The sequence below is a fragment of the Heterodontus francisci genome, chromosome 23 (assembly GCF_036365525.1).
Source record: "Heterodontus francisci isolate sHetFra1 chromosome 23, sHetFra1.hap1, whole genome shotgun sequence".
NCBI lineage: Eukaryota > Metazoa > Chordata > Chondrichthyes > Heterodontiformes > Heterodontidae > Heterodontus > Heterodontus francisci.
In genome coordinates this window covers 51,797,328-51,824,894 of record NC_090393.1, presented here as the reverse complement: position 1 = coordinate 51,824,894, position 27,567 = coordinate 51,797,328, and the positions used below count along the sequence as shown (strand labels likewise).

At 48.3% G+C, this 27,567-nt stretch overlaps 1 protein-coding gene across 2 annotated transcripts in view; it reads right to left on the bottom strand.

Annotated features, from left to right (window-relative positions):
• The window catches only part of bicdl1 (BICD family like cargo adaptor 1), a 99,993-nt gene extending 72,450 nt beyond the window's left edge, over positions 1 to 27,543 (bottom strand). For both annotated transcript variants that reach the window (XM_068055257.1, XM_068055258.1), the window contains exons 1-2: positions 27,447 to 27,543; positions 6,791 to 7,006 (exon numbers count right to left, since the gene is read on the bottom strand). In XM_068055257.1, coding sequence (XP_067911358.1) covers positions 6,791 to 7,006; positions 27,447 to 27,476 — 246 coding nt within the window. In that variant the 5' untranslated portion in view covers positions 27,477 to 27,543. The remainder of the gene's footprint in view (positions 1 to 6,790; positions 7,007 to 27,446) is intronic.
• Between the last annotated feature and the right edge of the window lie 24 nt (positions 27,544 to 27,567).

Here is a 27,567-nt window from a genome sequence, read left to right as displayed (position 1 = left end):
TACATAACAGATGATCATCTTTGGGTTATCTTTTATGTTGATTGCCATTCTGTTCTCATGTTCTTTCTTTGCCAGTCTTAGTTTCCTCTTCACCTCCCCTCTCAACTTACTGTACATGGCCTGGTTCTCACTCCAGTTCACCTGACATGCATCATACACACTCTTTTTGTTTCATCATCATCATCTCTATCTCCCTCATCAACCAAGGAGCCCTGTTCTTGGTTCCCCTACCTTGCACCCTTGTTGGAATGCTCCTCACCTTTACCTGAAGCATCTCTTCCTGAAAGATAACCCATTGTTCTGACACAACTCTTCCTGCCAGTCTTTGGTTCCATTCTACCCTGGCTAGATCCCTTCTCACTGCATTGAAATTAGCCCTCTTCCAATCTAGACATTCAACCTTATTTTGTTCCTTGCCTTTCTGCATTACTAGTCTAAACCTTATGATACAATGATCACTCTTACCAAAGTCTTCCCCCACAGACACATGGTCCAATGGGCCCACCTCACTTCTCAGAAACAGATCTAGCAATGCCTCTTTTCTAGTCAGGGTGAGAACATACTGATCGAGGAAGTTCTCCTGAACAAATTTTAGAAATTCCTCCTTGCCCTTTACTCTAAAATTATCCCAATCAGTATTTGGGTAAAGTCCCTTAATATCACCTATTGTTCTTGCACATCTCTGTGATTTCCCTGCAGATTTGCTCCTCTATCTACCTCTCACTATTTGGAGGCCTATTGAATACCCCTAGTAGTGAGATCTTACCCTATTTGCTCCTCAAGTCTAACCAAATGGATTCTGTCCTTGCCCATTCAAGGACATCCTCCCTTTCCAGCACTGCAATGCCTTCCCTATTCAGGGACTACCACCCCACCTCCCTTTTCTCCTTCTCAATCTTTTCTGAACACTATATATTGTTCTACATCAAGCACCTAGTCCTTGCCATTTTTAAGCCACGTTTCCGTCATTGCCACTGCATCATATTTCCATACAGCTATTTGTGCTTGTAGCTCACCGATCTTAGTCATAGAATCATAGAGCACTGAAACAGGCCCTTCAGCCCGAGTCTGTACCGACCAACAATCACCCATTTATACTAATCCTACGTTAATCCCATATTCCCGATCACATCCCCACCATTCTCCTACCACCTACCTGCACTAGGGGCAATTTACAATGGCCAATTTACCTATCAACCTGCAAGTTTTTGGTTGTGGGAGGAAACCGGAGCACCCAGCGAAAACCCACGCGGTCACAGGGAGAACTTGCAAACTCCGCACAGGCAGCACCCAGAACCGAACCCGGGTTGCTGGAGCTGTGAGGCTGCGGTGCTAACCACTGCGCCACCCTATTTTATTCACCACACTTTGTGCATTTACACATGCATTGTAATCCTGCCTTTGCATTCCTCATAGTCCTTTTCAGTCCACTCCTATCAAATACCAAACTACTCCCTTCTCTAGTACTCTCTAACACCCTCACTCTGACCCCACCTAATACTTTGCTATTCCCTATCTGTTTCTTCCAATTCCCTGTGCACCTTGGTGTTCCATTCATGGCTTATCTCCCGGTTTCCACCCCTGGCAAGTTAGTTTAGACCCTCCCCAATAGCACTGGCAAATTACCCCACAAGGAAACTTGTCCCAACTCTGTTCAGGTGCAACCCATCCAGGCTATATAGGTCCCACCTTCTCCATAACTGGTCCCAGTGCCCCAGGAAATTAAAGCCCTCCCTCCTGCATCATCTTTCAGGCTACATATTCATCTGCACTATCCTCCTATTTCTATACTCACATGCTCGTGGTACTGGGAGTAATCCAGAGATTAATACTTTTGAGGTCCTGCTTGCCAATTTCTTACCTAGCTCACTGAAATCTTTCTGCAGGACCACATCCCTCTCCCTACCTACGTTGTTGGTACCAATGTGGACCACGACTGCTGGCTGTTCATCCTCCCGCCGCAGGATGTTCTGCAGCCGCTCAGTGACACCCTTGATCCTGGCATCAGGGAGACAACACACCATCCTAGATTCACGTCTGAAGCCACAGAAACACCTGTCTATTCCCCTGACTATCAAATCGTCTATCACTTTCGCTCTTCCAGTCTTCCTTGTATCCGCTGTGCAACTGAGCCACCCATGGTGCCATGACCTTGGTTCTGGCTGCACCCCCCAGATGAACCATCACTTTCCTCAGTATTCAGAACTGAATACAGGTTGGAGAGTGGGATGCACTCAGGGGTCTCCTGCACTACCTGCCTGTTTCTTTTTGACTGCCTGGTGGTCACCCATTTCCTCTCTGCCTGCATACACTTAAGCTGCAGGGTGACCACATCTATAAACATGGTATCCATGAAATTCTCAACCTCATGGATGCACCGCAGTGATCCCAGCTGCTGCTCAAATTCAGAAACCCGGAGCTCAAGCTGCTACAACTGACAAAAAACTTCCTGCACATATGGTTATCCAAGACATGGGAAATGTCCTGGAGTTCCCACGTAGCACAGGATGTGCACTCCAGATGTTGGAGCAGCCCTGCCATTCCTCTATCTGTTAGATAATAAACTTTGGTTCTACAACTAAACCCTGCTACTGCTCATACTAAGAACCCTACCAATAGTAATAAACCTTACCAATAGTAATAATAACCTTACTACTGCTAATAATAAACTTAACCAATACTAATCTACCGTACCACTATTAGTAAATCCTACCAATATTAAAATGTTACTAGTATTAATAACCTCACCAATAGTAATAAACCTTACCAATAGTAAGAACTAGGAAATACTCCCAGCCAATCTAATAAGCTTTACTACTATTAGCAAACCTTACCACCACTAATAAAACCTTACAATTACTAAAATTGGATAAATAAGAAAAATACTCACCAACCAATCAACAACCTGCTTTCCTGTGACGTCACACCTTGATTTCTCTCAAAACGCGGTCAGTACGCTCTGAAGCCACTGATCGGACCAGACTAGACTGGACTGGATAGCTCTTTTAAACTCCTTGCTGGCTCCACTCTCTCTTGCTCCTTCCCACCGCTCTTTTAAACTCCTCTCTAGTCTTGCTCATCAATATATTAATACAATATAGTACTCCATATTCTGCTAACAAATGTGTGTTAAGGAATTGGACTCAGATCATTCAAAATCCAGACCAGAACAAATAGTGAATAATTGGAATTGTAGCACAAGAAATGGATCTGAGCAGGCATTTAGAACCAAACAACATTTAGGGTTGCGGGAGGTGAGGAGCAGTTAGTTAAAATGGAAGTACAGAACGCACACCCAGAATATGCAAGGATCAAGTAAGAAACAGCTTAGTAAAAGAAATAATGAAAGCAACAAGTCAACAGTGAACATTCAGGGTTTGCGATCTAGGCCTTGTCTACTTGGAGAAAATTGGAGCTATTTATTCAGTTTTAACTAGTGACCTGAACTTGTGATAAACCAAAACTCTCATTCTGCACCAGGTTAAATTAACACAGCTATCAGACTAGTCTTTATAATCTTCAATCTCTCCACTACTCTCTCTCCCATACATAGATAGCTCTTTATGATCCTTGATTTCATTGAGTCCCACAATGCCAGATGCAACATACAGTATTAAATTCACCTATTTCACACTCGGCCAGTCTGAATTAAAGCGTGACTACCCGACCCGAACCCCACCAGACCTGACGACATGGGTCGGGTCTCTCTTCCGGGTCCGGCATTCGGGCTCAGGTAGGGCTGGGTTGGACGCGGACACAGTGCTCCCTTACTTAGAGAAGGAACTTCTACACAAATCTGCAGGAATGGCCTGCTGCCGGAACGGAGGATCACAACATTTGGACAAGGTATGTTTGATATAATTAACTTTATTATGGTGGTCGGGTTCGGGCCCCGAGTCGGGTTTCAATTTCATACCCAAGCAGGCCTTTAGGCTGAATGCCGATCAGGATTGTACCCGCCTTCTAGCAGCAGCTTTGTTTTGTTGGTACAGGACAGGATCAGACAAAGTCAACATGGATTTACCAAAGGGAAATCATGCTCGACAAATATACTGGAATTTTTTGAGCATGTAACTCGTAGAACAAATAAGGGAGAACCAGTGGATGTGGCGTATTTGGACTTTCAGAAGGCTTTCGATAAAGTCCCATATAAGAGATTAGCATGCAAAATTAAAGCACATGGAATTGGGGGTAAGGTACTGACATGGATAGAGAACTGGTTGGCAGACAGGAAGCGAAGAGTAGGAACAAACGGGTCTTTTTCCAAGAGGCAGGCAGTTACTAGTGGGGTACCGCAGGTTTGCAGAGGACACAAAGCTGGGTGGGAGTGTGAGCTATGAGGAGGATGCAGAGAGGTTCTAGTGTGATTTGGACAGGTTGAGTGAGTGGGCAAATACATAGCAGATGCAGTATAATGTGGATAAATATGAGGTTATCCACTTTGGTGGCAAAAACAGAAAGACAGATTATCTGAACAGCGATAGATTGGGAAAGGGGGAGGTGCAACGAGACCTGGGTGTCCTTGTGCACCAGTCGCTGAAAGTAAGCATGCAGGTGCAGCACGCAGTTAAGAAGGCAAATGGTATGGTGGCCTTCACAGAGAGGATTCGAGTACAGGAGCAGGAATGTCTTGTTGCAATTATACAAGGCCTTGGTGAGACCACATCTGGAGTATTGTGTGCAGTTTTGGTCTCCTTATCTGAGGAAAGATGTTCTTGCTATGGAGGGAGTGCAGCGAGGTTTCACCAGACTGATTCCTGGGATGGCAGAAATGACGTATGAAGAGAGATTGGGTCAATTAGGCTTGTATTCGCTAGAGTTTAAAAGAATGAGGGGGGATCTCATAGAAACCTACAAAGTTCTAACAGGACTGGACAGACTAGATGCAGGAAGGAGGTTCCCGATTGTGGGAGAGGGGGGTGTCCAGGACCAGGGGTCGCGGTCTAAGGATAAGGGGTAAGCCATTTAGGACTGAGATGAGGAGAGATTTCTTCACCCAGAGAGTTGTGAACCTGTGGAATTCTCTACCACAGAAAGCAGTTGAGGCCAAATCATTAAATATATTCAAGAAAGAGTTAGATATAGTTCTTAGGGCTAATGGGATCAAGGGATATGGGGAGAAAGCGGGAACAGGGTACTGAGTTTGGATGATCAGCCATGATCGTACTGAATGACTGTGCAGGCTCGAAGGGCTGAATGGCCTACTCCTATGTTTCTATGTGGTACTGGACAGGTAGGGCAGAGGTAAAACATAGCAATAATGTGACTAACCAGAAATAACCAGTTTGATTAGAGCAAAGTACCTCAAATCTATAGGAAACCCATTAGAGAAATGGGGAATGATTCAGTTGTTTTGGATTCCTCCAGGAGTTTCACAGAATTTCAGTCATGAGGTGTTTTAAAGAGTGCTCTGCAGTAATTAATCTCTGACATAATGGATCTAGAGCCAGCAACAAATAAAAATCTAATAGTTCTTTTTCCAGGTCTCTGTGCCATATAGTAGCTGGATGCAAGCGCGCAGCCTGCAATCCTCTGCACTTGAATTAGTAATCTGTCGTACTATTGTAGGGAGTCACTGGAGTCCAGACAGAGACAAAGGTAAGAGGAAAGGGATCAGAATAGTAAGGCTAGAAGAGTTGGATTGTATTAAACAGCGAATTAAAACACCAGGAATATATGCCAATAGTGATTAGCTACAGGCATTTCACAAATTAAGGACCCACCAAAAGAATTAGCCTGTCTTTCAGACACTGAGTAACTCACTCTATATTCTAACAATTACTGTATTTATTACAGATTTCCAGCGATTACAAATTTTGTTTTATATCTATTCTTAAACTAAGGCATACGGCTTCCATTTCACTCAAATTGTATACCTGTGTCTCTACATCGGTACATCCAATTGCAGTGGGTATGTAGCAGGGGGTCGGTGCTGGTTGGGAATAGTGTTACACTGAGCGTGAAATAAGCACCATCTGATTGTTTGGAATTGAATTTAAATGTGAAAAGCGTCAGGTTAATAAATGCTGTTGAATTTGCAGTTACATGTCCAATGCAGCTTCTTCAATGTCAGTCTTTGATTTTGTACAAGCCTATTTGCCATTTTAAGGAAAATTATGAAAAACAATCCCATTCAGAGCAGAGAGCAGCACAGATCAGTGATCACTGATAACAAGCCCATACGCTGGGTGACTCAGCCATTTTATATCCTGCAAGTTGATGGAGTAGTCCTGCTTCCATGGTAACAGCAAGTACAACAGCCTATCTGTGTAGGATTCATTCCTTCTTAATCCCATCCAAATGAAGTACTTTTATGCAGCATTAAAAGCAGATTTCTCCAGATTGAAAACCCTCACCCATTACGTGGCTAACATCCACCTCCCTCACATAAAGCCTGTGCACTATATTGACACATATTTCTAAGCCCTCAATTTATTGCCTCCATAGAACCCTTCCACTGGCATGTCCCCTGCCAACATAACTTTGAACCTCAGCTAATGCACCAACATACCCCTCAGTGGCAAGCCCCATTACCAACATTCATCTCTGCCATTCCATGCACACCTTTGCACCTCTGTCAATACTCATCTCCACTTCCTGAGTGTCACTCTGGCAATAAACGCATCCCTAACACACAAGAGATACACTTCTTTTCCAGTCAACATTTTCATTTAGAAGAACAGACAGAGCATTACATGTATGAGAGAAATTTGAGCTGTTGAGAAATTAATGGAGGAGCCTGCACTTGCACTCAAATCCATCCTCCACCGTCGACCCTAACAAGACTTACCCTGGTGAGCTGTTCCAAGAGGCGATGGTTCTGTTCGGAGAGTTCCCTCAAGGCTCTTACTTTCTCTTTGTTTGCCTCACGTAACTGGACCTGGTGTCTCTCCAATTCATCTTGAAGCTGCTTCAGATCACTCTCCAGCTCAGCAACACGTCCCTCCCACTCTCCCTCACGGTTCTCGAATCGTCTCCGCAACTCGTGCTTCTCCTGTTCTAGATGCTGATGAGAGACAGGAAAACATGTTAGCTTTATCTCAAAGTGACATCAGCTTTCTTCTTAAAAAAAAAAGAACTGAAGAATTTATGGAAACAAACCTATAAACATGAACAAATCATAAAACCATATGCATGAGCTGCATTAGTATAAAAGACTCATTCTCCGAGGATGCAAAAGCATACACCAGGTGTGACTTGTACACCAGATTTTAGGGTAACAACATACAAGATTTATATTAGCCAAAAAAAAAGGCAAAAAGCATTGGTCCTTACTCAATGCTACATCCCACTGGTCAGGTACAATGATCTGTGATCAAAATAAACTTAATAGTTTCTTATGTTATGACCGAGTCGGGAGGAGTGCATTGTTTATTCTAGTTCCACTTCTCCACAGGTCACAACATATATTTTAAATTTTCCCACTTATCGATACGGTCAATCATATACTCTATTTTTCCCCAGAATAAAACACACGAACCAGGTTTCTTTAATGAACAACAAAATTATCAGTTTATTATAAAACAAGTCTTAACCAGTAATGAAGTAAAGCATAAACACACAGACTGAAATTTTTAATGTCCCCTTTTTACCTTAGCAACACACACAGGGGATTTTGTTCACAGCTCAGTTACAGACAAAAAAAACACTTGGGCTCAATACTTGCTCACTCCTGAAGAAAACAGCAGATGTGACATAATTGTGTTCCAAAACTGGCATACAGTCTAACCTCTGAGCACACGCAGATGGGTCAGAGATCTTTTAGTTTAATTTAGAGATACAGCACTGAAACAGGCCCTTCGGCCCACCGAGTCTGTGCCGACCATCAACCACCCATTTATACTAATCCTACACTAATTCCATATTCCTACCACATCCCCACCTGTCCCTATATTTCCCTACCACCTACCTATACTAGGGGCAATTGCTAATGGCCAATTTACCTATCAACCTGCAAGTCTTTGGCATGTGGGAGGAAACCGGAGCACCCGGAGGAAACCCACGCAGACACAGGGAGAACTTGCAAACTCCACACAGGCAGTACCCGGAATTGAACCCGGGTCCCTGGAGCTGTGAGGCTGCAGTGCTAACCACTGCGCCACTGTGCCGCCCTTTCAGGTAGTGTTGAGAATTAATTTAACAGGCTTTTCCTCAAAGACAGGAGATGAAATGAATTGACACAGTGGACTTCTCAGGGTCCTAGAGAGGTGCTGGTAAGCGAGCCGGGTTGTGGGCTTCTCTTTCCTTGACACTTCAGCAGCAGGAGCCAACTTTATCTCCTTTCAGATGGTAAAACACATTGACACTACAACCAAAATCTTGTGAATTTTCTGCCCCCTCAGGTGCATGCTGCTGCTCCTGGGCTTGTCCCATCAAGGGGAGCGCTAGTCCTTTCTCTGCCCAAATCTGCCCGTTACCTGGACTTCTGTTCTATTTTTTTTAAAACTTGAGTCATGTGACAAGTAAACATTGTTGCCAAACTAGTTCTTTCCGTGCCCTCTTGAAAAAAAAATGGTCCAACATTTATTCAGTTTGACTATGAATTCCTCAAAAAATATTTTAACAAAAAAAAACAATCACTTCCATAACCAGTATATGTTACCTTCCAATATCCATTTGAAAATCTTTAGCAACTTTTTAAACCAGCTAATTAATTTGGTTGATTCTTTTAAATGCTATCAATTTCCCTGCATTAAGCACCTGGTCATAACACTTGGTAACATCTGTAGACTTTAGAAGGATATGCGACAGCTAACTCAAGAACTTGTGCTTATATAGTGCCTTTAACGTAGTAAAATATCCAAAGGTGCTTCAAAGGAGTATTACAAAACAAATATTTGACACTGAGCCACATCAGGAGATAATAGGGCAGATGATCAAGAGCTTGCTCAAAGAGGTCAATTTTAAGAAGCAGGAGGAAAGAGAAGAAAAGAGATGGAGAGGTTCAGGGAGGGAATTCAAGCGCTTAGGGCCTTGGCAGCTGAAGGCATACCTGACAATGGTTCAGCGTTAAAGTCAGGGATGCTCAAGAGGCCAAATCTGGAAGAGTGCAAGGAGGGTTGTAGGCTGGAGAAGGTATGAAGGGGAAAGGCCAGGGAGGGACATGAAACAAGGATAAGAATTTTAAAATTGAGGTGCTCTAGACCAGGAGCTATTGTAGGTCAGTGAGTACTGAGATAATGAGTGAACAGGACTTGGTGCAAGTGAGGATACAAGCAGCAAAGTTTTGGATGACCAAGTTTATAGAGGAAGATGTTACAGAGGTGGAAAAGGACACCAAGATTATGAACATTCTGGTTCAGCCTCAGACAAGTTGCCAGGGAGAGGGATGGAGTGGGTGACTAGGGAACAGAATTTGTGACAGGGACCAAAGACAATGGCTTTGATGTTCCCAATATTTAGCTGGAGGAAATTTCTGCTCATCCAGTGCAGAATGTCAGACAAGCAGTCTGACAATTTGGAGACAGTGGAGGGGGTCAAAAGAGCTGGGTGAGGGGTAGAGCTGGATGTTGTCAGCGTACATGTGGAAACTGACACTATGTCTTTGGATGATGCTACCGAGGGACAGCGATCCTTGGGGGACACCAGAGGTAATGACGCGGGAGTGGGGGGAGAAGCCATTGCAGGCAATTCTGTAGCTACGACTGGATAGAAAAGAATAGATCCAGGCAAGTGAAGTTCTACCCAGCAATATGAGACAGATACGTTGGATCAGGATGATGTGATCAACAGTGTCAAAGGCTGCAGACAGGTTCAGAAGGGCGAGGAGAGAAAGTTCTACTTTGTCGCAGTTATAGATTCCATTTGTGACTTCCAGAGATGGAGGATTTTAGTTACAAAGTTCGGTTGGAAAAGCTGGGATTGTTCGGTGAGCAAAGGAGATCGAGTGGAGATTTAATAGAGGCGTACAAGATTATTACAGGTTAAGATAAATTAGACAAAGAAAAACCTGTTCCCATTAACTAATGGTACAAGGATTAGGGGACACAGACTGAAGGTTTTGGGCAAGAGATGCAGGGGGAATATGAGGAAGCACTTTTCTTTTTTTTTTTTAAAACAGAGCGGGTGGTAATGACGAGGAACTTGCTGACCACCAGGGTGGTGGAAGCAGAGACAATCAATGACTTCAAAAGGAAGTTGGATGGTCACTTGGAGGAAATAAACTTGCAGGGCTACAGGGATCAAGCAGGGTAGTGGGGCTGACTAGATCATTCCATGGGGAGTCAGCATGAACTCAATGGACTGAATGGCCTCCTCCTGTGCTGTAAATGACTCAATGACTTTGATAGGATCCATTTCTGTACTGTAGTGGGGGTGTAAACCTGATTGGAGGGATTCAAACATGGAGTTCCAAGAAAGATGGGCATGGATTTGGGAGGCAATCGCACGCTGAAGTAGTTTGGTGAGGAAGGGGAGGTTGGAGATGGGGTGGTAGTTTGCGAGAATGGAGAGAGTCAAGGGTTTTTTTGTGAGTATGATGGCAGATTTGAAGTAGGGGATCAGAACTTGAGGAGAGAACACCATTAATATCAGCTAACATGATAGCCAGGAAGGGATGTTGGCTGGTCAGCAGTTTTGTGAGAAGAGGGTCAAGAGAGCAAGAGGTGGGTCTCATGGACAAGATGAGCTAAGAGAGGGAATGAGCGAAGAAAGGAGAGAAACTAGAGAAGGCTACAAGTTCAGAGTAGGGCAGGGGGGAACCTTAAAGGAAGTTTGGCCAGGTGGGCCATTGGAAGGGAGGGCAATAGCAGAGGCAGCTGATCAGATGGTCTCAATCTTAGTCACAAAGAAATCCATGAGCTCTTCCCACTTGTTGCTGGAGGACAGTGTGGAAGAAACAGAAGAGAGAGGCTTAAGAAGACTGTTTGCAGCAGAGAAAAGACGACAGGGGTTAACTTTGCATTCCAGGATGACCCTGGAATACGGAGTAGTTTTGACAGACGAGAGAAGGACCCAATAGTGCTTTACATGGTCCAGTCAGATTTGGCACTGAACAGCTAAATCAGTTGGCCACCATATCCAGTCAAGTCTGCGTTCCTTGGATTTAAGGGATTGGAGATGAGGGGCGTATCAGGGAACATACGAACAGGAGTAGGCCATTCAGCCCATCGAGCCTGCTCCGTGATTCAATACAATCATAGCTGATCATCCACTTCAATGCCTTTTTCCCAAACTATCCCCAATTCCCTTTATGTCATTAGTATTTTGAAATCTGTCAATCTCTACTTTAAACTCAGTTAATGACTGAGCTTCCACAGCTCTCTGAGGTAGAGAATTCCAAAGATTCACAACCCTCTGAGTAAAGACATTTCTCCTCATCTGTGTCCTCAGTGGTTTCCCCTTATTTGAAATTGTGCCCCTTGGCTCTAGACTCCCCAACTAGGGGAAACCTTACCTGCATCTATCCTGTCCATCACTAGAAGCATTTTGTAGGTTTCAATGAGATCACCTGTCATTCTTCGAAACTCTGGAGAATACAGGCCCAGTTTCCCCAATCTCTCTTCATAGGACAGCTCCATCCCGGGAAGAAATCTGGTGAACCTTTGTTCGACTCCCTCTATGGCAATAATATGCTTCCTAAGGCAAGGGGACCAAAACTGCACACAGTACTCCAGGTGCGGTCTAACCAAGGTTCTATAAAATTGAAGTAAGACTTCATTACTACTGTATTCAAATCCTCTTGCGATAAAGGCCAACATACCAGTAGCCTTACTGACTGCTTTCTGCATCTGTATTCTAGTTTTCAGTGACTTATTGACAAGGACACCTTTGTACATCTACACTTTCTAATCTCTTACCATTTAAGAAATACTCTGCACATCTGTTCCTCCTCCCAAAGTGGATAACTTCACATTTTTCCACATTATATTCCATCTGCCACATTCATGCCCAATCACTAAGTCTGTCCAAATCCCCTTGAAGCCGCTTTACATTTCCTCACAACACACATTCCCACCTAGTTTTGTGTCATCTGCGAACTTGGAAATATTACATTTGATCCCCATATCCAAATCATTGATATATATTGTGAACAGCTGAGGCCCAAGTACTGATCCTGGCGGTACCCCACTAGTCACAGCCTGCCAACGCAAGAATGACATGTTTATGCCTACTCTCTGATCTCTGCCTGTTAACCGATCCTTAATCCATGCCAGTATATTACCTCCTATCTCATGTGCTTTAATTATGCTAACCAAACTCCTGTGGGGGCATTTATCAAAAGCCTTCTGAAAATCCAAGTATACCACATCCACCAACTTCCCTTTATCAATTCTGTTAGTAACGTTCTCAAAAAACTGCAATAGGTTTGTCAAACATGATTTCCCATTCATAAATCCATGTTGACTATGCCCAATGGGATCATTATTATCCAAATGTCCATTTATCACATCCTTCAGAACAGATTCTAACATTTTCCCAACTACTGATGTAAGGCTAACAGGTCTGCAGTTCCCAGTTTTCTCGCTCCCTCCCTTCTTAAATAGTGGGGTGACATTTGCTACCTTCCAACATGCAGGAACTATTCCAGAATCTATAGAATTTTGGAAGATGATTCACTAAATCAACAGCTACCTCTTTCAATACTCTGGGATGTCGAATATCAGGTCTCAGGGGAATGGAAGGCCAAAGGCTAGAGAGTTTGGATTTTGCAATTGCCGTTGTAAGGGAATTGGGAATTTGTTTTCTAGGGGTGGAGACAGAGGAAGTAAGGTTTGGATGGGGAAAGGGGGATGTGGGTGAAGAGCAATACAAGGAAGTGATCAGGGATGACCTTATCTGTGATTGACACGATGAGAGTAGCGAGGGCACGTGAGGCCAATGTGATGGCTGTGAATATGAGTTAGAGAGCTTACATGGAGGGACAGATTAAAGGTGGACAGTAAATGACTTCGTGTGGACATAGTTACTGAAGGCAGAAATCAGGGAACTTTTGAGCAGGTTAAAAGTGGCAGTGTGATTGGATGCATGTGGTAAGGGAGCCAATGAAGTGGTCAGAAATAAGTTTACTGTTGATACAGTGCTCAGATTTGTTAAGTCCATTTGAGATGCCAAAGTTACAGAGGTAGATGGAGACATTTATATGAATGGAGTTAAATGAGAACAGGCTGGTAGCCAAGTCAGTGAAGTGGGGCAAGGTGTAGGTTGAAAACATTCAGGATAAGTTATTATTCATGGACGGGCTCAGAGAAGAGATGTCGGTGAGAATTTTATGAACAACAGAGGATCCAGAAGTGCTCCCAGAAATATATCAGTCACGTGATAGGAGTTGGATGTAGTTGACCTGGAGTATTCTCAGACTTTTGTAAAACAATTCCTGTTAATTGACAAGCAGTAGCCAATATCACTGATCTTTGCGCAACCCAAGTTTTAAGCAATAGATAACTTTTAATTATAGCATATAATTTTGTATAATCAAAGTATAATAATAAATGCTTGAAATTATGATTATACTGATGAATTTTCAATCACAAAAAAGGCCATCATTTCCAGACATAAGCTTTTGAGTACCCAGAAGGAGAGCAAAACATGTGGCAAAGTACGGGAGAATGGGAAACTAGAACATGCCAAGGAGCACCTTGCAGCACAACACCCACACACTGCAGAGAACCTTTGTCTCCATCCCAAAATCTCACCAGTCTCTCTCTGTTTCACACATTCCGAAAGTGGAATGAAAAAAAATTAAAGCCCAACTGAGTTGCAAAAATGAATCATTTCATCTGACTAAAACCATTCCATTTTTAAAAATTCTAACATCCAAATTCTGGTTTGTAGATTTCCACTATAGCAGCCAGACATGGAATGAGGGCAAGTAGTTCAAGCCCTGATGTTAATGTGGCTGGACCTCGGTTTATACTATACAGCTAAAAGGAATTGTTCCAATGCCTTTACTCAGCAACCTCCCCGACCCCACCACAAATAGGAGGTCATAGTCTTTAATGCACAGCTGGAGTGTGCTGTTGGACACGATTACAATTGGAAGGCACTAATCACATCCAGGGTAAAAGAATGGACACTTAATAAGGTTTCCTACAATCGGATAATTTCAATATTGAATAAAGATCCTCCTACTTCCTGCATCTTCTCCACCCCATGACATTAAAGCTGACAGCACCACCCTTGAAATCAGTTGAAATGGAAAGAAAAGACATTTTGGAACAGATCACAAAAGTGACCTAAACCCATTTAATACCCAACATGCAAATGCACAAAATAATCAAGATGATTTCTATTTATTATGCAAGGTCAAGGTTACTTCAATGCATTCACAAAGTTCCTGTTCATTCAGCAGGATAGGGGTGACCCAATGTGTAGCCAAACTACATTCTTTACCATTCAGCAGCAAAGTGCTTACTAGCTGTGTAGCTCGTTCACCTATGTCAGGATTTATAAGGCTGCTTTGCAATAGTTTTAGTTTCTTTGCCTTCCTTAAGAGTGGCATTTTCTCCCTGCTCCATGTCACGTCTCCCATACAAATCTGAATTCGGAATTGTTTTATAAATGGATGTCAGTTCCAATCCCTGACGTTAACAGCTGTAATGTTAGCCACATTACTATGGCTGGAATACAAACAGCAAAGAGAGCAAAAAAAAAATCTCTTTCATTTCAGATCAGTAAAGGCTTTACTTCAACTACTTGTAAACCAAATAGGATTTATATTGAAATTTGTGCTCTAACTGAGCTACAAATGCCAAGAATAACAGAAATGGGCTGAGTGACCTACTTCACCTTTAACTCCCACCCCTTTGACTGAAAGGAGTGCCGTGTTGGAAGGAGGATGTTGTTTGTTTGCCCACAAATGGTTAAGCATACAAATAATTCAATTGAGGAACAAAAATAAAAACTGAAATTTTAATCAGGGCAGAGAACTTGAATTCAAATGACAGAAAGGGGAGAGAAATGCTGAAAAATCAGCAAATAGTAAAAATGAGGAATTTAATCTCAACTTAAATCCATAACTTTTTGAAAAAACTTGAAGATCTCAATAAAGGGCTGGAGCCCATGAAACAGTACACCATCAATGCTCAAAATGTGAACAAAAATGATGTAAATGAAACCGTGGCAATTTGGTGATATCAAGAAAATGCTTTAAAAGTCTAAAGATGATGGAACTCCTGATCTTCCCTTCATTCTATCATTTTGAGATTCTAGAAAGAATGAGAGAGTAGATGATGATGTTAATTTGAATGCCGTAAGTATAAAGGGAAGAGCAAGAACGTGTAAAACTCTATATTTAGAGCTGAGGAGGAACAAGAAAGAAAAGCTCAATGGAGTAACAATCATGCAGGCATATTAATAATAGAAATTAGAAAGATTGCTGCGTCGAAACAAGACTACTAGGAATAATTTACCATCTGATCGTTATCAGCATTAATACAACGTCACTCCTTGCAACCATCTGTATCATCGTCAGTGCCTTGGTAATTTATTCATTGCTTCTTTGCGTGGGTGGGTGGATGTTTAATAAGGGCCCAAGAAAAGGTTATAGCATTGAATAATGGAAAGAAAATTCTTCTATTTCATGAACATTACTTAGCAACATGAACCCTAACTACACTCTCAGTGTGGGTCCCACAGCACTCTGCCAGTGCACTGGAACAAGAACTATAACTATCGTCACACTGCAGGGTACTAATGCACTCTCAAAAGACAAGAACACTTGGGAACATGAACCCTAACTGCTCCCACAATGTGGCTCCCTCAGGGCTCTGCCAGTACATGGGAACATGAATCCTAACTAGCACAGTACAGGGTCCTTACACACTCTTAACAGACAAAACCACTAATTCAAACTATCACCACATCTTTCATCATGACCATGCAGTAGTTTGTCATCAGAAGTGTCAGTCCAAACTACCATCACGGTGGTGGGTTGCAAAGCACTCTGCCATCAGACAGGAACATTAACCCAAGCCACCTCACTGTAAAGTCTGCCATACTATGGGATCATCAACACAAATTACACATACAAGGTCTTATAGCACTAATATGGGACAGAGCAACACTTAGCAGCCTGGACCAAAGAGATGCAATTGTTTCCAAGATTAGAAACTATTTAATCATTAGGCTACTCTTATAATACTTTGTTTTCCCAAAAACATAATCATCTGTGAAAGGTGTGACTGAACTTCGCAACTTCTAGTTACTATGGCAGCTGCTGCCTTGCTTTATGCCAAATATGCGGAGCTTGAGATTACAGATTCAGCAATGAAGAGAAACAACAATACCATAAACAAATATCCATTGATATTGCTATTCTCCTATAACAATCTTCCAGTACATGCAAACATAAACACAAACTATTCTCACACAGCAGGGTCCTACACTGCTGTCAACAGTGAAGAATTCAAACTATCGTCACATGGTGTGATCTTACAGCATTCTGTCATCAGGAGCGTCAGTCCGAACAACTCTCCATGCTGCTACAGTCAAACGGGAAACAATCAGATGAATCATTCCCAACATCCTTTCAGTTAATTGTGTCAGCATATGATTTTAGAAGTTTCTGAACAAGAAAACAAATTGTTACATCACTGAATCTTCTGCAGGTAATTATACTAACCTTTGTTTAGCCAATGAGATATATAGCAATGCAATTATTCTCCATTTTGGACTACTTCAGTTGCATCCCATTTGACAAGGCCCAATTTAACACCCATGCTCTGAGGTATTTTCAATGCTTGAAAAGTTCCTCATAGATCAAATGTGATTGAAGTTCTCTTCTTAAAAAAATGTTTTTCACATTCTAACATCTGAAGTTAGACAGGCATATCTCAACATTTTTATACATGGAGAGATACTGTAGACACAAACAGCTTTCATTTATGGTGTTATTTTTCCTTGGATTGATACATGTGATGCATTTCCTGCACAGCTTGAGTACACCGTGAAAGATTGCAGATTCTAAGTATCATGATGCAATGTAACTTTCCAGAGCGCTGGATCTGAAATACCACTGATAATGCACAAGTATAGGGTACCAAGACCCCTGAGATGACTTTTAGACGTGCAAAACCAACTAGTACAGTTAAGTACTGAGATTTTGAGCCACAAAAACCTATACGGCAGGGATATGATACACTGAGAATATTATATAAGAATGGTATGTGCTCTTTCTCCCATTCTCAACTCTTCAACAGCTCAGTGGTAACATTTTCAGTTCTGGGTCAGTAGATTGTGTGGTCAAATCCCATTCCACAAAATTAACCAATAAATCTAGGCTAACATTCCAGTACAGTACTGGAAGTGCTAGAATGTCACAGGTGCTGTCTTTAAATGCCACATTAGACTGAGGCTCCACTTTTCCTCTCAGGTGGGGATAAAAGATCCCATGGCACCAAAGAATTGCAGGGGAGAGCTTCCAGGGTACTGGCCAACATTTATCCTTCAACCAACATCACTAAAACAGATCATCTGGTCATCCAATTCATTGTTGTTTGTGGGACCTTGCTGTGCACAAATTGGCTGCCACATTTGCCTACATTACAATCGTGATTATACTTCAGAGTACTCTGTAGAAAGGTACTCTCAATGCTTTCTTTTTATAACAGCAAATGGTTTTAGGGCATATTACAACAAGATGCCTTGTCCGATACTGAGCCAATACAAAGATAACTTATTGTTGCCACCATACGGCTTACCTATAAATTCTGTATTATCTATGTTTTGTTTTCTATGTTGCAGTCAGACTTTTTTCCCCTTCACTTAATGATTCTATAAAGATCTTATAGGGATTTCAGACAAGGATATTCTAAACTTTAAACTACTGCGTTACAGAACTCAAAATTGATCTTTTAATTTACGTAATTATAAACCCTCTTCTCAGTATCAATAGGTTGCCATCTACCTATCTCTACAACCTTTCCAATATATATCCCTGCACTCTCTCCAATAATATATACCCCTCATTACTTCTACTGGTGGTTATGTCCAACAACAGATTACAATCTTGGAAATAACCCATGTTATTGACAGGTCTCTCAGAGCCAACTCCTATGCTCCTATGAGAAAAGAAACCATACAGCATAATCCCTGAACGTTTGTGTTCAAGAGGATTTATTTGGCTTCCACCACAACAATTACATTGTAGACCAAGAGTACTCAATAACATCAATTGCAAATTTGAACTTGTGGTTCTCTGGCAAGACCTGCCATTCCTGCAACACTCTGTCTTGCCACTGTCTTTGTGAAAATATTGATGCTCATCCCAAGCCCAATGCACTCACCATCAATTCTGAGGAGCTGAGATTTGAGGATGCACAGCTGAAGATTCAAGGAGACTACACAAAACATCAGAGGCTACCACATTGGCCAATTGTTCTGTGACAACATGGACTGAATAGCCACTTAAATATTTACAAAATGTTGTCCGAGTTTACTGAATAAAATATCTGCAGAGATCAGTACATACAGCTGGGTGAAACAGTGTCCTGTTCACATTGTAATGAAAGAAACTGAATGTACCATTCACACTCCACACACTTGGGCTGACAGAAACTGAGTGTAATATTCATATTACATATATTTGGACTAAAATAGACTGAGTGTACTGTTCATAATGGCATACACTCGGCTTAGAAATGGGCAAGACTGTAGGAAGGACATCTAACTGATGTCCTATGTTAATTTCCAATGTTGAGCAGGGAAAAGAGGATGCAAAGTGGTCCATTTTCTCCCTATTTTGCCTAATACTGCAAACCATTCTCCACTTCCAAGCATTGGTTGGAGACCTCTTAGAGACTAAAGCTTAGGTATGGCTCTAAAAGCCAAGTGCACCCATAGTTTTCCATTCTGCTAGACTGCATTTTTGGTCCTTGATGAGGAGATAGTTGAGTTGGGAAAATTTTCTGCCCAAGTGTTACTAAAATGTTCCAGTCTTGTATATTCCTGATTGGGACTGAGAACCAAAAAAGGGTGCCAAAGAGCATGGAAATTTATTGGGCCAATTTTCCTCCTTCTCCCCCACCTGAATACAAGTCAAGCACAATGCACATGAAGTATGCCACAACAGATGGTATTTGAACATGCCTATATTTGCAAGCTCAAGTCATTACCATGGCCCTGACATTCCCCTGGCACAGGAACACCTCGGTGTAAGAAATTGTGGCCAAAGTGTCAAGAAAATTTATCTAAGCCAGCAGCAACAGCAATTTCCACCACCTTCAGGTGTTTCTGTCCAAAAACAGCAGCCAAAAGTACTCCAGCCTCGATTATCCCTGTGGATAGACCAAAGAGGTGGAAGATGATTGTTGGCAACCCCTTCTCAGATTCTCCAATCTTAGGTTGGGCATAACCTAGACAGCACTGTTGCATTTGGGCCTCTACCAAACAGAGACACAGGGAAATTAGATGGGCAACTGCTAATAAAAGGTGCAAGTGATATTAGCACTAGTATTTGAATGCTACTGCCTAGAATAGGCAGCAATACCCCCCTTCCTCCCTTTGGGGAGACCCCTGTAAGTACGTATAAAATACAAAATAAAATCCAGTATAACTGGTCTCCATCTCTTTTCCTCTGCTTTGTAACTATGGAAAAGGTGTATCCAGGGCACCTAGCAAAGGAAAATTGATCCTACAGAGCTCAATGCTGAAGTACAGGCTAGTAGAGACAAGTCTTTGTCCATTCTTTTGAAACTTTGATAAAGAAGGTTCATGATTCAGGCTGATGAGTCTTAAATTATATGATTAACAATAAAATTTGGACAACTAGTTTGTGGAAACAAATGCTGGCAGGATCTTACAGAAAAGTAACTAAACATGCTTACATGCTCAGTAAAATCTATGCCTGTGATTTGTTGGATTTGAACTTTTGTTGGTATTTTCTTTTTAAATGCTACAAATGCTTCAACTGCAGTTCTCTCTCCTCCATCATTTTTCTACCATTCAATGGCACCACCCAAAAACATGGTGTCAACTTCCATATATGCATTGATGACACTTACATCTGCCTTAGTCCTTCTTTACTGGATCCCAAGACTGTTAGCAGACTCTCCATTTCCAGGCCAGCATCAAGAACTAGATGAATCAAAATTATTTTCGCCTTCATGTTTAATTACAAACCAAAGCCACTCTCTTAGCTCCCACTAGCAGCTACGTACTCCAGCCTTGATAGCTCAAAGTGTCAGCCGACGAGGCTGAGTTAAGCCCAGACTGGCAGACCCTTGATACATTGGTCAATCCCAAGCTTCTCTATACTTCATTTGCCAACATTAACACATGTGGGAGGCTATGATTGTTATCTGTACCTCTGCAAGGTTCCACATTCCTGTCACCTCTGATTTTACCAATTTTTGCTAGCTCCCCCTGCCTTACCGAATAAATTTAAAGAAACTCCTTCTCACCTTCAGTTCTCTTCATACCCTCTCCTAATCCTATTTCCGTGACCTGATCTATCTGTACATTCCCAAAATACCATTTGTCTACCTATTCCCGTACAATCCTCATTCCATACAGCAACATTGGCAACTACTCTTTCAGTCACCAAGTCCCCCTCTTGTGGACTATATTCCCTTCATCTCTCCACATGGCCTCACCCCTCCACACTTCTAAAAGCTTCCCAAGAACCCGTCTTTGTCTCCCCTAACCATTTTTTTTTTTAAGCCTTTTTTTTGCCAACTTTTTTCCTCTGTCCTGTGTAGAGATATTGTGTACAATGAGTGCTATAGAAAGGAAAGTTGCTGACTTTGGTCGCAAAGGAATAAACTCTGCATCATTCCTTGTATTTACAGGTCTTGTTCGACACAATAATCTGCACTGACTACAGGAAGGAAGGGTTGCTGAAAAATAAATGACCAAGTAGCTTCACGACTGCCCAACACCCTGACTAAATGGGAAAGATGGGTTACATTGGCCCATTTTCATTACATGGGGTATTTTTGAGTTACTTCTACTCAAATTTAAGAAAATTCATTTCCAAACAAGGAACCTTTTGTTGCATATCAGTGTCCTAGTTTATCAGCAGCAGTACTGTATGCTCCAGAGCTTGGCTGGGGTTGTGCAGTGAACCAATTTGTAGAGGTTATGGAGACACATCCATTTTACTTATACAATAAAAATTAATGCAATGACCTGGGACCCTACACAAATTGTTCTGGAATAGTTTGACTGCGATCATCACAGCTGGCAGGAACTGATTCAGAGGAGAAATTGCCCATCCTGCAAAGGCATTGAGCAGTAAAGTGCCTTAACGTTATAGATCAGCATTATAATATCAGTAGTCCATCCACACCGAAGCACTTAGGAAGTTCCAGCTTGCAAAAGGCCACAAGTTATCAATCAATGCGCCCTTTGAAATCACATTGAGTCCAGGATCGATCCTGTGCCTAAAGGCGCAAGAGACCCAATCAAGCTCACAGGGTTAAATTTGTATCTTGCAAAATTATAACATACTAGTTACTATTAAGGTCAATATATTATGACTCGTCACTCTCAGAAATGTCACTGAGAAACAATGAAAACTCGTGACATTATATCATTTCTAGATTAGAGGATTTTCAAATGATACCCGTGTTTTTGATACTCTTGAATTAGGCTCTGTACTGTGGGGCTGTGGGAGCATCTAATGACGCAAGATCATCGGTACACTGTCATAACTGTAGCAGACAGAATGGAACACAATGGTATGGAATGGGAAACAGTAGTATGGGATACAGTAAATTGGAGTAGATTAGGATGAAATAGGATAGCATGAAATGGCTGAGGTACGATAATGCTTATAGGAGAGGGATACCATGAAATGGGAAGCTGTTTAATAAGTTTAACTAAAATTGGACAAAGATACAAATACAATGTAATGGGGGGGAAAGAAGCCAAGATGGGGTGGCTGGTTAGTTGGGGGGGGGGGGGGTGGGGGGGGGTGAGAAAGAGAAGAGGAGGAGGAGAGGGGGGGGGAGAAGAGGAGGAGGAGAGGGGGGGGAGAGGAAGAAGAGGAGGGGGGAAGAAGAGGAGGGGGGAAGAAGAGGAGGGGGGGGAAGAAGAGGAGGGGGGGAAGAAGAGGAGGGGGGGAAGAAGAGGAGGGGGGGAAGAAGAGGAGGGGGGGAAGAAGAGGAGGGGGGGAAGAAGAGGAGGGGGGGAAGAAGAGGAGGGGGGGAAGAAGAGGAGGGGGGGGAAGAAGAGGAGGGGGGGAAGAAGAGGAGGGGGGGAAGAAGAGGAGGGGGGGAAGAAGAGGAGGGGGGGAAGAAGAGGAGGGGGGGAAGAAGAGGAGGGGGGGAAGAAGAGGAGGGGGGGAAGAAGAGGAGGGGGGGAAGAAGAGGAGGGGGGGAAGAAGAGGAGGGGGGGAAGAAGAGGAGGGGGGGAAGAAGAGGAGGGGGGGAAGAAGAGGAGGGGGGGAAGAAGAGGGGGGGGGGAAGAAGAGGGGGGGGGGGGAAGAAGAGGGGGGGGGGGGAAGAAGAGGGGGGGGGGGAAGAAGAGGGGGGGGGGGGAAGAAGAGGGGGGGGGGGAAGAAGAGGGGGGGGGGAAGAAGAGGGGGGGGGGAAGAAGAGGGGGGGGGGGGAAGAAGAGGGGGGGGGGGAAGAAGAGGGGGGGGGGGGAAGAAGAGGGGGGGGGGGAAGAAGAGGGGGGGGGGGAAGAAGAGGGGGGGGGGGAAGAAGAGGGGGGGGGGGAAGAAGAGGGGGGGGGGGAAGAAGAGGGGGGGGGGGAAGAAGAGGGGGGGGGGAAGAAGAGGGGGGGGGGAAGAAGAGGGGGGGGGGGAAGAAGAGGGGGGGGGGAAGAAGAGGGGGGGGGGAAGAAGAGGGGGGGGGGAAGAAGAGGGGGGGGGGAAGAAGAGGGGGGGGGGAAGAAGAGGGGGGGGGGAGAAGAGGGGGGGGGGAGAAGAGGGGGGGGGGGAGAAGAGGGGGGGGGGGGAGAAGAGGGGGGGGGGGAGAAGAGGGGGGGGGGGAGAAGAGGGGGGGGGGGGAGAAGAGGGGGGGGGGGAGAAGAGGGGGGGGGGAGAAGAGGGGGGGGGGGAGAAGAGGGGGGGGGGGAGAAGAGGGGGGGGGGAGAAGAGGGGGGGGGGAGAAGAGGGGGGGGGGAGAAGAGGGGGGGGGGGAGAAGAGGGGGGGGGGGAGAAGAGGGGGGGGGGGAGAAGAGGGGGGGGGGGAGAAGAGGGGGGGGGGGGAGAAGAGGGGGGGGGGGGAGAAGAGGGGGGGGGGGAGAAGAGGGGGGGGGGGGAGAAGAGGGGGGGGGGGAGAAGAGGGGGGGGGGGAGAAGAGGGGGGGGGGGAGAAGAGGGGGGGGGAGAGAAGAGGGGGGGGGGAGAAGAGGGGGGGGGGGAGAAGAGGGGGGGGGGAGAAGAGGGGGGGGGGAGAAGAGGGGGGGGGGAGAAGAGGGGGGGGGGAGAAGAGGGGGGGGGAGTAGAGGAGGAGTGGGGGGGGAGTAGAGGAGGAGAGGGGGGGGAGTAGAGGGGGGGAGTAGAGGGGGGGGAGTAGAGGAGGAGAGGGGGGGGAGAAGAGGAGGAGAGGGGGGGGGAGAAGAGGAGGAGAGGGGGGGGAGAAGAGGAGGAGAGGGAGGGGGAGAAGAGGAGGAGAGGGAGGGGGAGAAGAGGAGGAGAGGGAGGGGGAGAAGAGGAGGAGAGAGGGGGGGGAGAAGAGGAGGAGAGAGGGGGGGGAGAAGAGGAGGAGAGAGGGGGGGGAGAAGAGGTGGAGAGAGGGGGGGGAGAAGAGGAGGAGAGTGGGGGGGGGAGAAGAGGAGGAGAGAGGGGGGGGGAGAGAGGTGGTGGAGAGGGGGGGGGAGAAGAGGAGGAGAGAGGGGGGGGAGAAGAGGAGGAGAGGGGGGGGGGAGAAGAGGAGGAGAGGGGGGGGGAGAAGAGGAGGAGAGGGGGGGGGAGAAGAGGAGGAGAGGGGGGGGGAGAAGAGGAGGAGAGGGGGGGGGGAGAAGAGGAGGAGAGGGGGGGGGGGAGAAGAGGAGGAGAGGGGGGGGGGAGAAGGGAGGAGTGGGGGGGGGGGAAGAGGAGGAGAGGGGGGGGGGGAGAAGAGGAGGAGAGGGGGGGGGGGAGAAGAGGAGGAGAGGGGGGGGGGGAGAAGAGGAGGAGAGGGGGGGGGGAGAAGAGGAGGAGAGGGGGGGGGAGAGAGGAGGAGAGGGGGGGGGGAGAAGAGGAGGAGGGGGGGGGGGAGAAGAGGAGGAGAGGGGGGGGGGAGAAGAGGAGGAGGAGGGGGGGGGGGAGAGAGGAGGAGAGGGGGGGGGGGGAGAGGAGGAGGGGGGGGGGAGAAGAGGTGGAGAGGGGGGGGGAGAAGAGGAGGAGAGGGGGGGGGAGAAGAGGAGGAGAGGGGGGGGGGAGAAGAGGAGGAGAGGGGGGGGGAGAAGAGGAGGAGAGGGGGGGGGGAGAAGAGGAGGAGAGGGGGGGGGGAGAAGAGGAGGAGAGGGGGGGGGAGAAGAGGAGGAGAGGGGGGGGGAGAAGAGGAGGAGAGGGGGGGGGGAGAAGAGGAGGAGAGGGGGGGGGGAGAAGAGGAGGAGAGGGGGGGGGAGTAGAGGAGAGATGGGGGGGGAGAAGGGAGGGGGGGAGAAGAGGAGGGGTGGGAGAAGAGGAGGAGAGGGGGGGGGGAGATGAGGAGGAGGGGGGGGGGGAGAAGAGGAGGAGAGGGGGGGGGAGAAGAGGAGGAGAGGGGGGGGGGGTGGAGAGGAGGAGAGGGGGGGGGGGAGAAGAGGAGGAGAGGGGGGGGGGGAGAAGAGGAGGAGAGGGGGGGGGGGAGAAGAGGAGGGTGAGGGGGTGGGGGGAGAGGAGGAGGGGGGGGGGAGAAGAGGAGGGGGGGGAGAAGAGGAGGAGAGGGGGGGGGAGAGAGGGGGGGGGTGATGTGGAGGAGAGGGGGGGGGGGAGTGTGGAGGAGAGGGGGGGGGAGAGGGAGGAGAGGGGGGGGGGAGAAGAGGAGGAGTGGGGGGGGGGAGAAGAGGAGGAGAGGGGGGGGGGGAGAATGAGGAGGGAGTGGGGGGGGGGAGAAGAGGAGGAGAGGGGGGGGGGAGAAGAGGAGGAGAGGGGGGGGGAGAAGAGGAGGAGAGGGGGGGGGGGAGAAGAGGAGGAGAGGGGGGGGAGAAGAGGAGGAGAGGGGGGGGGAGAAGAGGAGGAGAGGGGGGGGGGAGAAGAGGAGGAGAGGGGGGGGAGAAGAGGGGTGAGGGGGGGGTGAAGAGGAGGAGAGGGGGGGGGGGAGAAGAGGGGAGAGGGGGGGGGGAGAAGAGGAGGAGAGGGGGGGGGGAGAAGTAGGAGGAGGGGGGGGGGGAGAGAGGAGGAGTGGGGGGGGATTGGGGGGGGGGCGTGGAGAGGAGGAGAGGGGGGGATTGGGGGGGGGGGGAAGAGGAGGATAGGGGGAGTGGGGAAGAGGAGGAGAGGGGGGAGGGGAAGAGGAGGAGAGGGGGGGATTGGGGGGGGGGGGGGAGAGGAGGAGAGGGGGGGGTGGGATTGGGGGGGGGGAGAGGAGGAGAGAGGGGGGGTTGTGGGGGGGGATTGGGGGGGGGGGGGGGGGGAAGAGGAGGATGAGAGGTGGGGTGTTGGGGGGGGGGGAAGAGGAGGAGGAGGGTGGGGGGTGTTTGGGGGGGGGGGGGAGGGAAGAGAGGTGGGGTGTTGGGGGGGGGGGGGAGGGTAGAGAGGTGGGGTGGTTGGGGGGGGGAGGGAAGAGAGGTGGGGTGTTGGGGGGGGGGGGGGAGAGAGGTGGGGTGTTGGGGGGGGGGGGAGGGAGTGGAGGTGGGGGTGGTTGGGGGGGGGGGGAGATGAGAGGTGGGTGTTGGGGGGGGGGGAGAAGAGAGGTGGGGTGATGGGGGGGGGGGGGGGAGAGAGAGGTGGGGTTGTTGGGGGGGGGGGGGAGAAGAGAGGTGGGGTTGTTGGGGGGGGGGGGGGGGAGAAGAGAGGTGGGGTGTTGGGGGGGGGGGGGGGGTTGAGAGGAGGTGGGGTGTTGGGGGGGGGGGGGGGGAGAAGAGAGGTGGGGTTGTTGGGGGGGGGGGGAGCAGAGAGGTTGGGTGTTGGGGGGGGGAGGGGGGAGAAGAGAGGTGGGGTGTTGTGGGGGGGGGGAGAGAGAGGTGGGGTGTTGGGGGGGGGGGGGGAGAAGAGAGGTGGGGTGTTGGGGGGGGGGGAGAGAGAGGTGGGTGGGTGTTGGGGGGGGGGGAGAAGAGAGGTGGGGTGTTGGGGGGGGGGAGGTGGGGTGTTGGGGGGGGGGGGATGGTGGGGTGTTGGGGGGTGGGGGAGGTGGGTTGTTGGGGGGTGGGGGAGGGTGGGGCTGGTGGGGGGGGGGATGGTTGGGGTGTTGGGGGGGGGGGAGGTGGGGTGTTGGGGGGGGGGGGAGGTGGGGTGTTGGGGGGGGGGGAGAGTGGGGTGTTGGGGGGTGGGGGAGAGGTGGGTGTGTTGGGGGGGGGGGGGAGGTGGGGTGTTGGGGGGGGGGGGGGTGACGGTGGGTGGTGTTGGGGGGGGGGGGAGGTGGGGGTGTTGGGGGGGGGGGGGAGGTGGGGTGTTGGGGGGGGGGGGTGGTGGGTGTTGGGGGGGGGGGGGGAGGTGGGGTGTTGGGGGGGGGGGGGGGAGGTGGGGTGTTGGGGGGGGGGGGGGGGAGGTGGGGTGTTGGGGGGGGGGGGGGAGGTGGGGTGTTGGGGGGGGGGGGGGAGGTTGGGGTGTTGGGGGTGGGGGGGGGAGGTGGGGTGTTTGGGGGGGGGGGGGAGGGGGGTTGTGGGGGGGGGGGGGGGAGGTGGGGTGTTGGGGGGGGTGGGGGAGGTGGGGTGTTGGGGTGGGGGGGGGAGGTGGGGGTGTTGGCGGGGGGGGGGAGGTGGGGTGTTGGCGGGGGGGGGAGGTGGGGTTGTTGGGGGGGGGAGGGGGGAGGGTGGGGTGTTGGGGGGGGGGGGGTGTGGGGTGTTGGGGGGGGGGTGGGCGGTGGGGTGTAGGGGGTGGGGGGGGGAGGTGGGGTGTTGGGGGGGGGGGGGGAGGTGGGGTGTTGGGGGGGGGGGAGGTGGGGTGTTGGGGGCAGGGTGGGGGGGGGAGGTGGGGTGTTGGGGGGGGGGGGAGGTGGGGTGTTGGGGGGGGGGGGAGGTCGGGGCTTGTTGGGGGGGGGGGAGGTGGGGGGTGTTGGGGGGGGGTGGGTGAGTGGAGTAGGGGGGGGGGAGGTGGGGTGTTGAGGGGTGGGGGGAGGTGGGTGTGTTGGGGGGGGGGGAGGTGGGGTGTTGGGGGGGGGGCGATGGGTTTGTTGGGGGGGGGGGGAGATGGGTGTGTTGGGGGGGGGGGAGAGATTGGGGTGTTGGGGTGGGGGGGAGGTGGGGTGTTGGGGGGGGGGGAGGTGGGAGTTGGGGGGGGAGGGGAGGTGGGGTGTTGGGGGGGGAGGGGAGGTGGGGTGTTGGGGGGGGGGGAGGTGGGGTGTTGGGGGGGGGGGGGGAGGTGGGGTGTTGGGGGGGGGGGGGGGAGGTGGGGTGATGGGGTGGGGGGGGGGGGAGGTGGGGTGTTGGGGGGGGGGGGGGGAGGTGGGGTGTTGGGGGGGGGGAGGTGGGAAAGAGGTGAAGTGCGACTCTTACCTCCAGTTTGTCGGTGAGCTCTCTCTGCATTATCTCGAACTGATTGCTAAGCTCCTGGTTCCTTTCCAATAAGGCTTTGCCTAGCTTGGCCGCCAGGATGAGAACCGTCTCGCGCTATCCA